The sequence below is a fragment of the Lepisosteus platostomus genome, chromosome 6 (assembly GCF_059453375.1).
Source record: "Lepisosteus platostomus isolate fLepPlt1 chromosome 6, fLepPlt1.hap1, whole genome shotgun sequence".
Taxonomy (NCBI): Eukaryota; Metazoa; Chordata; class Actinopteri; order Semionotiformes; family Lepisosteidae; genus Lepisosteus; species Lepisosteus platostomus.
Window position 1 is genome coordinate 21,467,731 of NC_142616.1, and position 13,505 is coordinate 21,481,235.

At 37.0% G+C, this 13,505-nt stretch overlaps 2 protein-coding genes across 2 annotated transcripts; one reads left to right on the plus strand and one right to left on the minus strand.

Moving 5' to 3' along the window:
* The first annotated feature begins 1,638 nt into the window (after positions 1–1,638).
* On the plus strand, positions 1,639–6,744 carry LOC148661281 (ankyrin repeat domain-containing protein 1-like). The gene is made up of 9 exons (XM_088634758.1): positions 1,639–1,807; positions 2,911–3,090; positions 3,218–3,343; positions 3,927–4,034; positions 4,261–4,359; positions 4,510–4,608; positions 4,776–4,874; positions 4,985–5,083; positions 5,740–6,744. Exons 1-9 carry the CDS (start codon positions 1,781–1,783, stop codon positions 5,821–5,823), a joined length of 921 nt encoding a protein of 306 aa, XP_088490884.1. The 5' UTR covers positions 1,639–1,780; the 3' UTR covers positions 5,824–6,744.
* On the minus strand, positions 6,564–13,187 carry rpp30 (ribonuclease P/MRP 30 subunit). Its single transcript, XM_088634760.1, has 11 exons — positions 13,034–13,187; positions 12,651–12,706; positions 12,504–12,560; positions 11,987–12,052; positions 11,815–11,883; positions 11,336–11,425; positions 10,873–10,989; positions 10,704–10,733; positions 8,964–9,001; positions 7,338–7,417; positions 6,564–7,137 (listed from the first exon to the last, which is right to left on the minus strand). Exons 1-11 carry the CDS (start codon positions 13,113–13,115, stop codon positions 7,022–7,024), a joined length of 801 nt encoding a protein of 266 aa, XP_088490886.1. The 5' UTR covers positions 13,116–13,187; the 3' UTR covers positions 6,564–7,021.
* Between the last annotated feature and the right edge of the window lie 318 nt (positions 13,188–13,505).

The window sequence follows — 13,505 nt, forward strand, 5'->3', positions numbered from 1 at the left end:
AAACTTTGTTGTCTATTGCAGGGCAAAACCCCTCCTGCCCACAGAAAAAATCTTATTAGCACTTACCTGTAGATGGGACTCTTTATCTAAGTATATGCTAGAAGAGAAGCAGTTTGAACAACTACCTTTTCTTAGACAGTCCTTGCTACAGGTATAAACTAAGACGAATGGCAGAAAATGTTTCCTTCTTGAATCCTCATCTGTGTGCACAAGCATTGAGTATCAAGCTCTCGAGTTTCTTCTTTATTTTCATAGATAAAATCAAAAGAGCTGTGTGACTTCTTGGCACTTCAACATTGTTGTTCTCGGGTGGCTGTCCTTGTTACTTCTAAATTTTCTCCAGTGAGTGTAGTAGGTAATTCTAAGTAGCTACTTCCATTTAAACATGCATCATAAAAACAAATCACACTTGTTCTTTTCCCATTTCCTAAAGCAGCACCCCCTGAGAGCTAGTGTGTGTTTTTGAAAGTAACACCCAACCCGGTTTGGATAGAGAGGTCTGGGAGTGCTTTAATCTGTTGTGATATAATATGGAATATAAAAATGCATTCCATTTGTTTGTCCAATTTAGGATGTGTCCAAGGAAGGGACAGAAAATAAGGTGTATCCGGGAATTTAATTAAATGAATGAAAACATCTATTAAGAAAAATCTAGGGAAAAAAACAGCAAAAGAATGAACATCTGTGTGAATAGTCTTCAACAGAATGGTTGTACACTCACCATTCTTCAGACAATTGTTCTTCAAAAAAATTGGTTTTGAATGGTCTGTTTTATTGCTGAAAGGCTTTACATTAGACACTAAATTACGCAATGCAGTACCCAGTATACATTTGAGATTACCAGCATAAACTATGAAGCAGGAGAGAAAATATGGAATCATACATTTGAAAACTACCACTCATGTCGTACTTTGTTATTGCCAGTAAGCCCGTATTTAGCTCGCTAAAGTAACTGAACAGAACTGTTCAGAAGGAGATCCTTAGATCCTTTCCCATTTACCGTATCTCCAGCACACTACAAGGCTACAAGGGTGTGTTAAATTTCAGATGGTGAATGTATAACTGCACATGTAACTCAATACAACATACGATTCCACAGAGGCTCCATGAAAGATAAATTGGTAATTCATTTTTTCATCAGTACCAAAGGAATGAAAGTGAAGACAGAACCATTACAGGAAGCATAACAGATTAGCCAATGATGTCATTATGTGTTGGAAGGATATTAGCAAAACATCTTGTTGACTATTATAAATAGAGAACTGATGGGAGTCAATGACCACTGCTTCTTTATTAATAGTGCCATAACATTCCCTTGTCATGTACCTTTTCCAAGTTTATCCCTGAACAATCCAGAGCTCAGCTCCATGTGTCAGGGCTGATGGACAGCTGTTCTGGTAAGCATGAGAGGAGGAAAGGAGGCTCTGCATTGCTGGCCTGTTTAGTCACAAGTAATGGTAGCATATCTCATGTTTCATCTTGATTCATGCTATTGGGACAGGAGCTTTGAGGATGCCTGGGATATCGTTTTTTTTTTTTTTTTTTTTTTTTTTAACAAGACCCTGTGACATCAGACCAAGCCTGATGTTATGCCAAGCATGACAGGACACCTTGATCAGTAAATGGGAGAGGCTGCTGCCCAGGTTGGAACATGATCTCATTCTTTAGCTGCACCAAACATATATAAGTCAAGCTTGTCTGCAGCACTGCAGTAGAGACTTGAAACTGATCGCTTTGGGATATTGGCACTAACCAAGGAGTACTACAGGCTGCTGACAACATGGGGATGCTAAGAGTTGAAGAGCTGGTAGGTGTGAGATTATTATCCTAAGATGTTCGAGACTCATGTTTGATATTCACACAAGGAGGACTACATTATGTTTTGGGAATGATTTGCCTGTCCATTTGTTTATAAGGTATCATCGTGTGGTTTAAGGTGTGGTCCATTTATGAATATTCTAAACAGTGTAATGTCTGTTTTTTATCAATTGGATAAATTAGAGTGTGTACTTAGTTTTGCGATAAATTAGCATTAATGAGTATCCAGCTAAAACTGGTGGCTTTAATCTGTTGAATAGAATGAGAGGGCTTGTGATTCATTATTTTCTAAATAGATGGATAGATCTTTTTTGCTGGCCTGCCTGAATGCATGATTATAAGAGTACCCAAAGCATTGAATTAACTTAAGTGAAGACATTTATTATTATCTATGGGTGGATGACCTGGCCAAACATATTACTCTTAAAGTCCAGGAAATGATGACTGGGTACATGTCTCATTTTAAAGAAAATATTTAATTGATTTTCATTTTAGTGTATAACAGCCATAAAAAACAAGAAGTACTTTCTAAACTGAGTTACCTTTTAAAATCCAAATAATAAAAACCAAATAATTTAAAATGCATGTCTTAAAACATGGTGGATATAACTAAATTATTGCAAACGCATCTGGAAAATACATTATCGGTCTTCTGTGCTTTATTAACATGTATCAAAATAGAAATACAAGATGACCATGCTAACATATTTGCACATGATTCCAAACCATTCCCACATTACAGCACTGCAAAATGCATCACAGTACATTTAATTATGAACACTTTTCCCAGGATTCAGATTGACAGTAAATTTGTGTCCATACTTTGTTCATTTTAAAGGAATACTATTGTGTTTTTGGGTAATCACCTTGCAGAGCAAAGACATTACTCTTCAGATCAAATGGGAGACACTATAGTATAACCCAGATTAACTTTGACTTTTAAGCACTTCACTTCACACACTTGTTACGGTATGTCACTGATGTGTTTGGTGCACAACATGAGACACACAAGTTACCATGTATACCTTCATTGCCTTACATTACATTCTAAAAGACAGCTCTTGTGAGATTAATTGTTGTTTCCTGCTTTAGGTCACTGGCAAAAAATGTGAGGGCAAAGAGACTGGAGAGGGCCTGACGGAGGAGTTCGCAGAGGGAGAATATGAGTCTGTTGTCACCAGAGAAAAACAAGATGATCTTAAATCACATGAAGGCTTGTCGTTGATACAGAATGACATTGTAAAAAGGGAGAAAAAACAGAAAGAAATTAAGGTAGGCATAATCCCTGAATATACCCACATATTTTCCACATAAAACCTTGCATTGTATGCAGTGCTAAATGCCTGCAGAAAATAAACCATTTGCCTTCCAATTAAAAAAATCTCACATTTTCTCACAGATATATAAAGCACATGAACTGAAGCTTGAAACTCTGGATGACCTTCAAAGCATTGTCAAGCTAAAGAAGAAAAAGAGAGTGAAGAGAGTGCCAGCTCTCAACAAGGAACCGGAGCCAGAAATCATAGTAAGAACAGTTCTTCTGCTTTAGACAACATTTCCTATCCAGAAGGAAATATTGGATGGTGATTGGGAGACTTGTTTGTATAGTAAAACAAACAAAAGCAACTTATTATTCACAGAAAATATCAGTAAGCACTTATAATCTTCAGATTAAGAAGTACTGAGATACCAAGTGGGACTATTAAACCTATTTTTTTTAAATCCTTTTTAATTATATTTTTGCAAGCCGTTGCCAACTCAAAATTTCCAGTTATTACAACATTTTAGCAAAACCTGATCCGATAGGTCCCACTGTATAAGAACTCAAGAACCCCCTGCAGAACAGCTGGGTTATTTTAGCCCAGTTTATAAAGAGGGTAACTTTTATCTGGCTCTTGAATCTGAGTGTTGGATTCAAACACTAGTTTCGGCGTGTAGCACTTTTCTTGCTTTAGTGACAAATCCATTGCCAATGAGTTTCCATTAATGCCCCTTCTTTCATTATGTGGTTTGTATTGTAGGTGTCCCTGTTATAGCATGGCAAATCCAAAGCATGTATAACTACATGACATTTTAATTGACTCTTTAAAATGTGTTTTTTTTTTCAGCCAGACACAGTGGATGTAGCAACTTTCTTGAAAGCAGCCGTGGAGAACAAATTACCAGTGATTGACAAATATCTTGCCGATGGTGGTGATCCCAATGTCTATGACAAGGTTAGTCCTCACGTTGAAATAAAAAAAAATACAGACATGACATACATAAGGTTAGCATTGCATTCTGTAGGAATTAGTAAGTAAACACATCTTTGACATTGCCTAGTGCCCTGTGACTCTGGAATAAGTTTCCTCCTAGGTTCTACAACTCTTATCAGATGACTTTCTGATAATGTATGGAGATCTTGGAGTTAAACACGTGTCCTACATTTTGCTTCCTCCTCAGTTTGAAAGAACGGCTTTGCACAGAGCATGCTCAGAAGGCCATGTGGAAGTTGTGAAAAGACTATTAGATGCTGGAGCTCTGATTGAGAAAAAGGATAAGGTATGTTAATGGACTATTTTTTTCAGGCCCTTTAAAAAGGGATACGAATTTAATCTTAATCTTGTCAGTGTTGTTTTCAGTCTGTTTGTTTATATGCACTTCACTGTAGTTATAGAAGGAGAACAAAAATCATGTTGTATTTCAAAACAGCTGGAATCCACTGCTGTCCACTGGGTATGTCGAGGAGGGTGTTTGCCAGCTTTGGAAATACTGCTGAACAAAAATGGGAATCTCAATGCCAGAGACAAGGTACAGTGATCCCTCAGTACTGAGCTTACTGAAGTCAAAAATACATTTTTGTTGTGGCACAGTACCTTCAGCAAGTGGCATAAATGACTTTAAAATCCTGTTATTTTCAAAGAAGTACACTTCAGTTCCGATATATTTATCAATTGTGTGTCTTCTTTACCGTTTAGCTGCATAGTACTCCTTTGCATGTTGCAGTCAGAACTGGACATTATGAGTGCGCTGAACACCTCATTGCATGTGGAGCAGACATCAATGCCCGAGATTTAGTAAGTACCATCAAAATATACTAAATACAGTATTTGTTCATAAGCCTGAAAGCTACTTTTTTATTCCTTGTGAGAACCACAATAAAAATATTCGGTTTCTCTCTCTGCAGGAAGGAGATACACCAATGCACGATGCTGTGAGATTAAACAGATACAGATTAATCAGGCTACTGCTTATCTACGGAGCCAACCTGAATGTAAAGAACTGCGTAAGTAAAACCTTCTCTTTTCTAGATTCAGAAAGTTCCTCTACCACAGCGTCTCGGTTATATTTTGCATGCATGGACCATTTTAAGGGGTCACACTGTAAAATAGGGCTTTGGCTAGCAGTCTCAAGAGGTTGTGGCACACACATTAGATTTGTCTACTTGCAAGATCCTTTTCATTAAAACAAAGACTGGGAAGGGCAATGTACAGTATGCCATTCGCCTCTCTTTCAATATACGGCTTTCATCCTAGGACACCACTCTTCACAAGAACCTGGGATACAATTCCGTAACCATCAAAACATGAACAGAAACCTACCATGAGAGACTGTAAAATTAATCAATTTTTAACATTATATTTCTTTTTGTTGAACTTCATGTTTAAATGCAAATGTATCACATCAATCTAAAATCATAACTCAGCTTTCAATCAACAGTGTAAGGGTATAGTGTACTTATAGCGTACTGTGTAGGGTTTTTGTGGCATATAAATTTAAAAACCTAAGTGTCATCTACACCAGTTTTACTGCTGACTTGAACTGAGCGCCTGAATTGCAAGAATAGTGGGCCATCTAGTGGCATCATGAGCAACTTTTCTCAGAAAACAAAGGATGATATTGCCAGATCATGAAATTTACGTATTGCTTGCAATTCCTTAGGAAGGGAAAACCCCCCTGGAGAGCGTACTTCAGTGGCAGAGTGGAACAAAACACATCTTGAACAGCCATACAGAAGACTCATAAGTTGTATAAAGCAATGCGTGGCAGTGAACATCAGATCTCCTGCCTACAAAGACTCTGTTGTGTTGCAACTTGGTTAACACTTAAAGCATTAGGAGCACCTACAAAAACCAAACAATTTACATGCGAGACTTGCTTCCACATTTATCGACTGACAGGCAGGCTATGAAACAACAAGCCGTCTGTGAGATTTATAAAGACTAACATTGTGGCCGATTTGTTTCTTCAAAATCACAAGTACCTGCTGATAAATGAAGGTTCTGGATTGTGTCTATATAAATTCAAGGAAAGGCAATGCCGTAACGAAATGGCTTTCATGTAAGAACCTTCCACGAAGAAAATAAGATGGATAATGTGATTGTGATAATCTCTCCTCTGCTAAAGCTTTCTTTAAAAAGAATACACTTTTACACCAAAGTGAAACTCCAAAACTGGTTGCTTATTTTTACAGTGATTACTGTTACATTTAAATAGATCCTAATAGAATCATTATGAACCCTGAAATGTCTCATTCACATTAAAATCATTGTTGAAAACAAGGGAGAGTGACAGTCAAAGTGAAAATGAATGTAGAAGCTGGAAGAGAGGACGTTGGAGAAGAGAAGACTTTAATGGGCGTTGCAATGACAAGGCCTTTGGAAAGTAATGCACTTACTGTACCCAATGTATTTTTATACTACTTCATGTAAAGTTTATATGTAAATTTTGCTTATTTATTGTGATGACAATAAACAGCACTGCAGTTTTAATATGTATCTGTGTTTTATTTTTATATAGAAAAGCACATTCAAACGTTTTTCAAAAATGTGCAGCTGACAAGCATTTTACACCATCTAAGGTATTAAACAATGAAAACGTAAGTTTGGTGGTGTCTCAGTCCATTGAGAATTCAGATTATCATACTAAAACATTTTGCAGTTTGTACTGTATAAGAAAAAAAAACAGACTGCAAAATAATGAAACCCATTCTTTACAAAAAAACATCTCAACACCTGATGGACATCTGATGAACCATAGTACTGGATTACAAACATTTGTCCATTTTTGTAAATTACAAGTCATTTGCCCATATCACTCAGTGGCGTTTGTCACTGCAAAGGCGTTTGTCACTGCAAACACTGTACATGTCATAATTCAGACAAGTACAAGAGGCTGCCGACGTGATCATCCAGAACGGGTTTTATCCTCACTCTGAATCCCACTACACATGTTTTGTTTTGGCCCTCTTTGACGCTGGAGCCTCTTGCTCTTGGTCCTCTTCCACTGTCTGAGTTTTCTTTATGGTGTGGATTACACCAAGTGCCGTCTTCCTGGTTTCTGAAAATGAAAGATGACAAATTTGTTTTTTTTGGCCAAATACTGCTAAATGCTTTATCACAATTTTTGTTTGTATCAATACTGTCCTTCTGTTTTTCAGCAGCCTCTTCTAAAAATTAGGCCATTACTGGTAGAAAACCCCCCAGACACTAAGGGTCTTCTTACACATTCAACACCCCCCGAATGCCAGCAGGTTTTACCTGCATGCAGAAGCGCAGCTCTGCAGTTGGTAGAGACTGCGGCCTTGGCGTCCCCTTCAGACAGGCCAAACACCAACCCCCTGGGAACTTCATTAAGGATCCATAGAAACAGTGCAAAACATTACTGACATCCGTTGAAAAGAACAACTGTGAGGTTATAGAAACGCTGTAAAAATAAATCAGCCTGATTCTGGTTCAGAAACCAGACCGATTCAGACCTACTGTTAATGGAAAAGTAGAGATTGGTCCCATTGTAGACTGTAGGCCGACACAGATCCCTGCTGCATCCTGACACTACCATTGGACCACAGGTTGCTGAAAGACTGTGATTTCAGAGAACAAAAAGACTACTGCAAATTGTTCAGTGAAATATTGACTATTAACCAATACACCACTGTTAGGGCTAGAAATTATAATCATGAAGTCATATCCATAGTGTAATACCTGCCTCAATCAGATAACTGAAGAGGTTACCTACTCTTTAAGCATATTTTGACAACAGTCTGAGTGTACAAATTTAGGCTCACACATATGAAACCTTCACTTTAATGATGTCTCTCTAAACTGCGACATATATCAGTACAATCAACAAAAATTGTACTTCATTGTAGGTCTCTTTTTTTATGCACTTAGGGACACTTTGGCTACATACAACACACTTACATACACAGACTCTCTTTTAGATTTCATCTTTTTTTAAATTTAGAAATGCTATCTGCTCTGTAGTTCTCAAAAGGGTGCCAAAGAATGCATTTCCTGTCCAATTCAGTGGAATACCAGTTAATTTACAGAACTGAACATCATTCAGCTGGACTGCTGCAAGGATCTCTATAAAGAGAGGCATTATAAATATCAAATGATCAAATGGTAATTACATGTAAGATCTATCCCCAGGCTATTAAAGGATGTTTTGTCACTGGTTATTTCAGATACACAATATGTTATGTGTTTACACCTTGCTTTATTGCATCGTTGTCACAATTTTAAATATAAAACTAAATAAGTCAACCTCATGGATGCTTTCAGAATTAACAGAGAAACTACAGGGCATCATGTTTACAACTGAGAACAACAGGCAACTTCTTCTTACATGGAAGGGGTTGTGGGAGTGGGAAATGTTGTTGTAGCCCATCTCATGCTTTTTTCAAGAAATATTTGTATGAGATCCTTGGATCAATTAATTATTAGCAACCTAATCGGATAGATGGGCTTTACTGCCCCCTCCTCGTTTGTAAATTTTATGTTTTTTGAATGTTTTTGTAAAATCTTCAGAAAATGTATGATTCACACTTTGAACTCCTTTATGATTTGACTTCAGCATTTTGCCACTGCAGAAGTCTTATACCTGACCTCTTTGGAGACACATTTGAACACCCTGACTAGCGCACTTCTGTGTCGAAAACCTGCCCAAGTCATAGAAATCAAAATGGAATTTATATCATAGTGTATATAGTGTTTTTTTAATTGTTTCTAATATATATATGTTGGACAACACCTCATTACCTTTGGATGTGCCTCTTTTTTTCCTCATTTTGAAGATCACATTAAGCTCACAAATTAGCTTACAGACAAATTTCAAATGTTAGCACAAGTAATTGATACCACAAATATTTAACACAAGGATACAGGTTAGAAATGTCATAAGGTCCTCTCAAGTCCAAAGGCTGTGAAAAAAAGATAATATATGTTAAATGGTAAAAATGAAAAAGCACGAGAGAAAGAGTCTTACAAAACTCATTTAAAGGAAGGCTAGACACAGCAAGCAGCAACATAGTCCTACAGCCTCAAAAGATGAGTCTTTTTGTACTCTTGCTCCTCCAGGGCTGGATAACAAAGGTACACCTTTTTATCTCTCTCTAGGTTCCTGCTGGTCACCTGTCTGGGTCTAGAAGAGAAGCTTTACTACCACCAACCATTAGAAGTATACCATCTCTCACTAGCTTCTGCTTCTGAACTAGCCTGTCAGCATCTATTGTGTACTTTACTGCTCATACCCCATTTCCTTCCTTGTCAAGTATAGCCCTGGTGCTGTAGTCCTTTTGTTGCTTTGGTCCCTATATTGTGTAGGGGTTCACAACACTTACATTAATTGATTCCATAGCCAAGCATCTTCAACACTCAAATTCTTTTGCGCGAGCTCTTTTCATCGATTTTAGCCCTGCTTTTAACACCATGCAAGTTCATACTCTCTTACAACGCCTGTGTGACTCGAATGGGAATGTTATACGCTGGATCAAAGATTTCCTTACAGATCGACCTCAGAGAGACCCCTTGAATGGACGAACTGGTTTTAAATATGGGTGCCCCCCAGGGTCGTGTACTGTCACCTTTTTTATTCTCAATATATACTAATGAGGTGAAGATTCAAATTACGCAGACAGTCTGATTAAATATGCAGATTACATGGTTTTCGTGGGACTCTGTTTAAAGGACCAACCTCTGGGTGAGCAAACTTACTTTAAAAACATCAGTATCCTTGAAAACAGGTACCAATCCCGGACACTGGAAATAAATGTGGCAAAACTACAGAGCTTCTTTTCAATGCTTAGACCAGTGGAGGGCAATCTTTGCAGACAATAGTTCTTGTCAGTCCGTAGAGGTTGTGGAGAGTTTTAAATATCTGGGAACGCATATTGATCTGAGGCTGAGCTACACTGAGAACATAGACAATATTTTTAAGAAAGCAAGATAGAGGGTGTTTTGAATCCAAAGACTCAGGAACTTTAATGTTAGTCAAAATCTCCTAGAGATGGCATTATAAAAGCCTTGTCAAGAGCGGCCTGGCATTTAACATAATAGACTGGTATGGAAACCTGGGGCTGAAAAGCAAAACCAAACTGTCCAGAATTGTGAAAATGGCAGGAAAAAAATTGGGAAACAGCCACCCCAGCTCAACGATTTACATCATAACGCAGTTCTCAGAACGGCAAGGAAAGTCACAGCTGATTCCACACACCCACTCCTTTCTCAGCTCATAATCCTCCCATCAGGGAGACGCCACAGGGGACCAAATTCACATAAAATAATTTATAAGAAGTCCTTTGTCTCCTCTGCTATAAAACTACTCAATGAAGTTATGTAAATGTATCCCCCCCTCTACCTATTTATTTATTCAACTATTTATGTATTACATATTGTTGTTTGTGATTTCATGTGACTTTATGTGATTCTTATGTTTTGCTTGTGTTTGTACTTCTGTGGGAGAAGCCAAAGGCAAATTTCCACAGCAGTGGACAATAAAGTGTCTATCTATAAATGTCAATGTGTGACGGAATGTGCATTTAACAGTATTTTATAGCATTTGAGTTAAAAATGCCAGTAGTTCCTGAAATTGTAATAGGAAGAGAAATGAATTATAGAAAATACCTTTTCTGCTCCACTGGATATAATGACATTCTGCAACAAAAAAAAAGTAAAAAGTAAAGCAATTAGCTTGTCACCACTTGTCTTTGTTAGGCATACATGCATATTTTAAAATTTGTGCTCACAAAGACACAGCATTTTGACATATTTCAATGCTCCTTGAAATAAATACCTTTCCTTTGCAGGTCTGCATCAGGCTGAGTGCATTTGAGATTGTATATCTTCTCATGGTAGAGTCTTTAATAGCGGGGGTGTAAGTGATCTCAAAGAACACTCCTCTGTCTATTGCCTGGAAAGCAAAAACATATTTTAACCAAACGTAAGGCCGTAATTTGCATGTGCTATATTGACAAATACCCTAGTCCAGAATCCATTGAATTAATTACTGAAATATGTAAAAATGCTTAAATTTAAAAAACTTGAAATTTTGTCATTTTCCCCCATCTTGCCTTTTCCAACTAGTACTTCCAATTGACTCCTAGCCAAGTTATTTTTTATCCAATATACAGTATCAATTTATTCAAGATAGAGATAATCCAAAGTTGGAATGTTTTTAATTTATCAGGCCCACACAGATTTGAAAACAAGAACTCTGCAATTATCTAAATTGACAAGGTACGGTATAATGTACTTACACCATTTACGGGAGGTCTTTTGAAAAAGAAAGGCTGCTTTTCCGTGACAGTGATACAGATTATGTCAACATCAAATGTCATGCAGGCTGCCTGTTAACACACGAATATCACGAGTAGGTACATTTCTGACAATGGTTGTCAGGCTACCAAAATCCAAATGATGCAAAGAGGGGTGTTATTATATCTGTCAACATTTGTAGTATCCTAAAAACCATATCCACATGATATCAGCAAAAAAATAATATCAAGTGGCAAATTGCTGCAGTAAATACAATACTTTTAACTCTGGACATTCCAGACCGACACTCTAATCAAGAATATGTTTACAATTGACTTTAGAAAATGGATACCTATCTATTTTAATATTATTATTAAAACATTGTGTTAAGAATAATTTGAAAGCAGTACTACTTATTTAGGATTCTTCTCCTTTTCTTTTTGTGATTTAGAAGCAACAAAAGAGCTAAATTCCTACATACATGAAACAGCTTCTCTGTTTTAGGGACCACAGCCACAAGGTCATAATACTTCAAATCTGCAGAAGGCCTCTAGGAAAAGAAGGAAAAAAAATTAAGATCACATAATATCATAAATGCACTGTCATTTATAACACATTAATAAATCATTCCACAGCAAAAATGTTGTACTTACAAAGTGAGATGCATCAGAAACTCCAAGTGTTAACCTGTTCAACACCTTAATTGGCCTGGATTTCCCCTAGGAAGAAAAGAAGCATACATTTAGTTTATAAACTCTTCAGTCGGTCTTGGAGAGAAATTAGGAGTGCAAATGTTGCAGAATTATATATTTGAAATTGGCAAAATACCCATGACTAAAACTGGAAAGATGAAGAACACTGGCTTGAGAACTCTATTCAGTGACGTTTATAAGCTGTTTAGCTGTTACCCCACAGGTGTCCCAGGCCATCAGATGTAGACAGGTCAATGTTAAGTGTCTACTGTGCTCCAGATTCTGAACCAAACCCATCATCCAGCTCAGCCTTGTCAGGCTCAAAAGCTCCACAAAGTAAAACACAAAGTTGTACTACAAAAGAGCTAACTTTACTGACATCATATTTAGCCATCTCAGTTCAAGTACACAGAATGACAGCACACTTATGCCAGTTTAATAAATGCAGAAAAGCACCACAACAACATCGTTACAGTACCTGTACAACAGGGAGTTGTCTGAACAGTTCATCAACAGAAGCAGGTTTCCTTATTTCCTGCAAATCAAACATGATTTCAGCAATGGCATACATTTAGCAAATATTTTGATGGTGTATGATTGACATACAATGTACCCCGATTGTTACCTGCTTCTTTGGTTGTAAATCAATCAGATGATTTATTGCCACCGTGGAATAACCAACTGAAAAGACAGAAAAAAAAAGATGGGAAAGGGTTTGAGCCTAGTTTTAAATTCGGATAATAAATAGCAAGAAGTGTCCGAGCTTTAATATAGGGACTGTTAAAATTAGCACTTTTTAGGAGAGAAAATTAGAATAAGCGAACAGCTCACTGTAAATAAGCTTTATAAATACAAAGTGAAGTACACTTGTAATTTTGACTTAAGTAAAAAAGCCTCACTTTGATGATGTATGCATCCAACTGTCTGTAAATCAAACATGTGCTCTCACCATGTACTTTTTGGAAGTTACTCGTTATTTATAACTTTTTCTTTGAAAACAATACTTACGATGTGCTGCAGTTTCTATAATATCCCGAAGCTGTTTTTTATCATCAGTGTAGTTTATGTTTAAATCTGCAAAAACAGCCATGTTGGTTCCACGTGAGACACACAGAGCTCATGTCAAGGGTTAAAGTGATTGTCCGCACCGGTGCTGCATGGGAAATGTAGTAAAGGCTAAGTAATATACCGTCCATCTTAAAGAAATTAGATAAACATTTAGTGTATTTCTGAATATGCTGTGTGTACAGTTTCCGTTGTTTTGTAAGAGTTAAGAGATTGTTTTTACGCTCATATGTATTATTTGTTATCTAAACACTGTTAAACACAGTATAATTGAATTTAACATACATGTTGCATCTCCAGTTAATCATATTGGGGACTTTACTGGAGGTTTTTCTCGAATACGCATGATTTATAAAGCTGTATTTCATAGCCATACAAATTCCCATTGGAAAAAAAAGAAAAACAATTTCGTCTT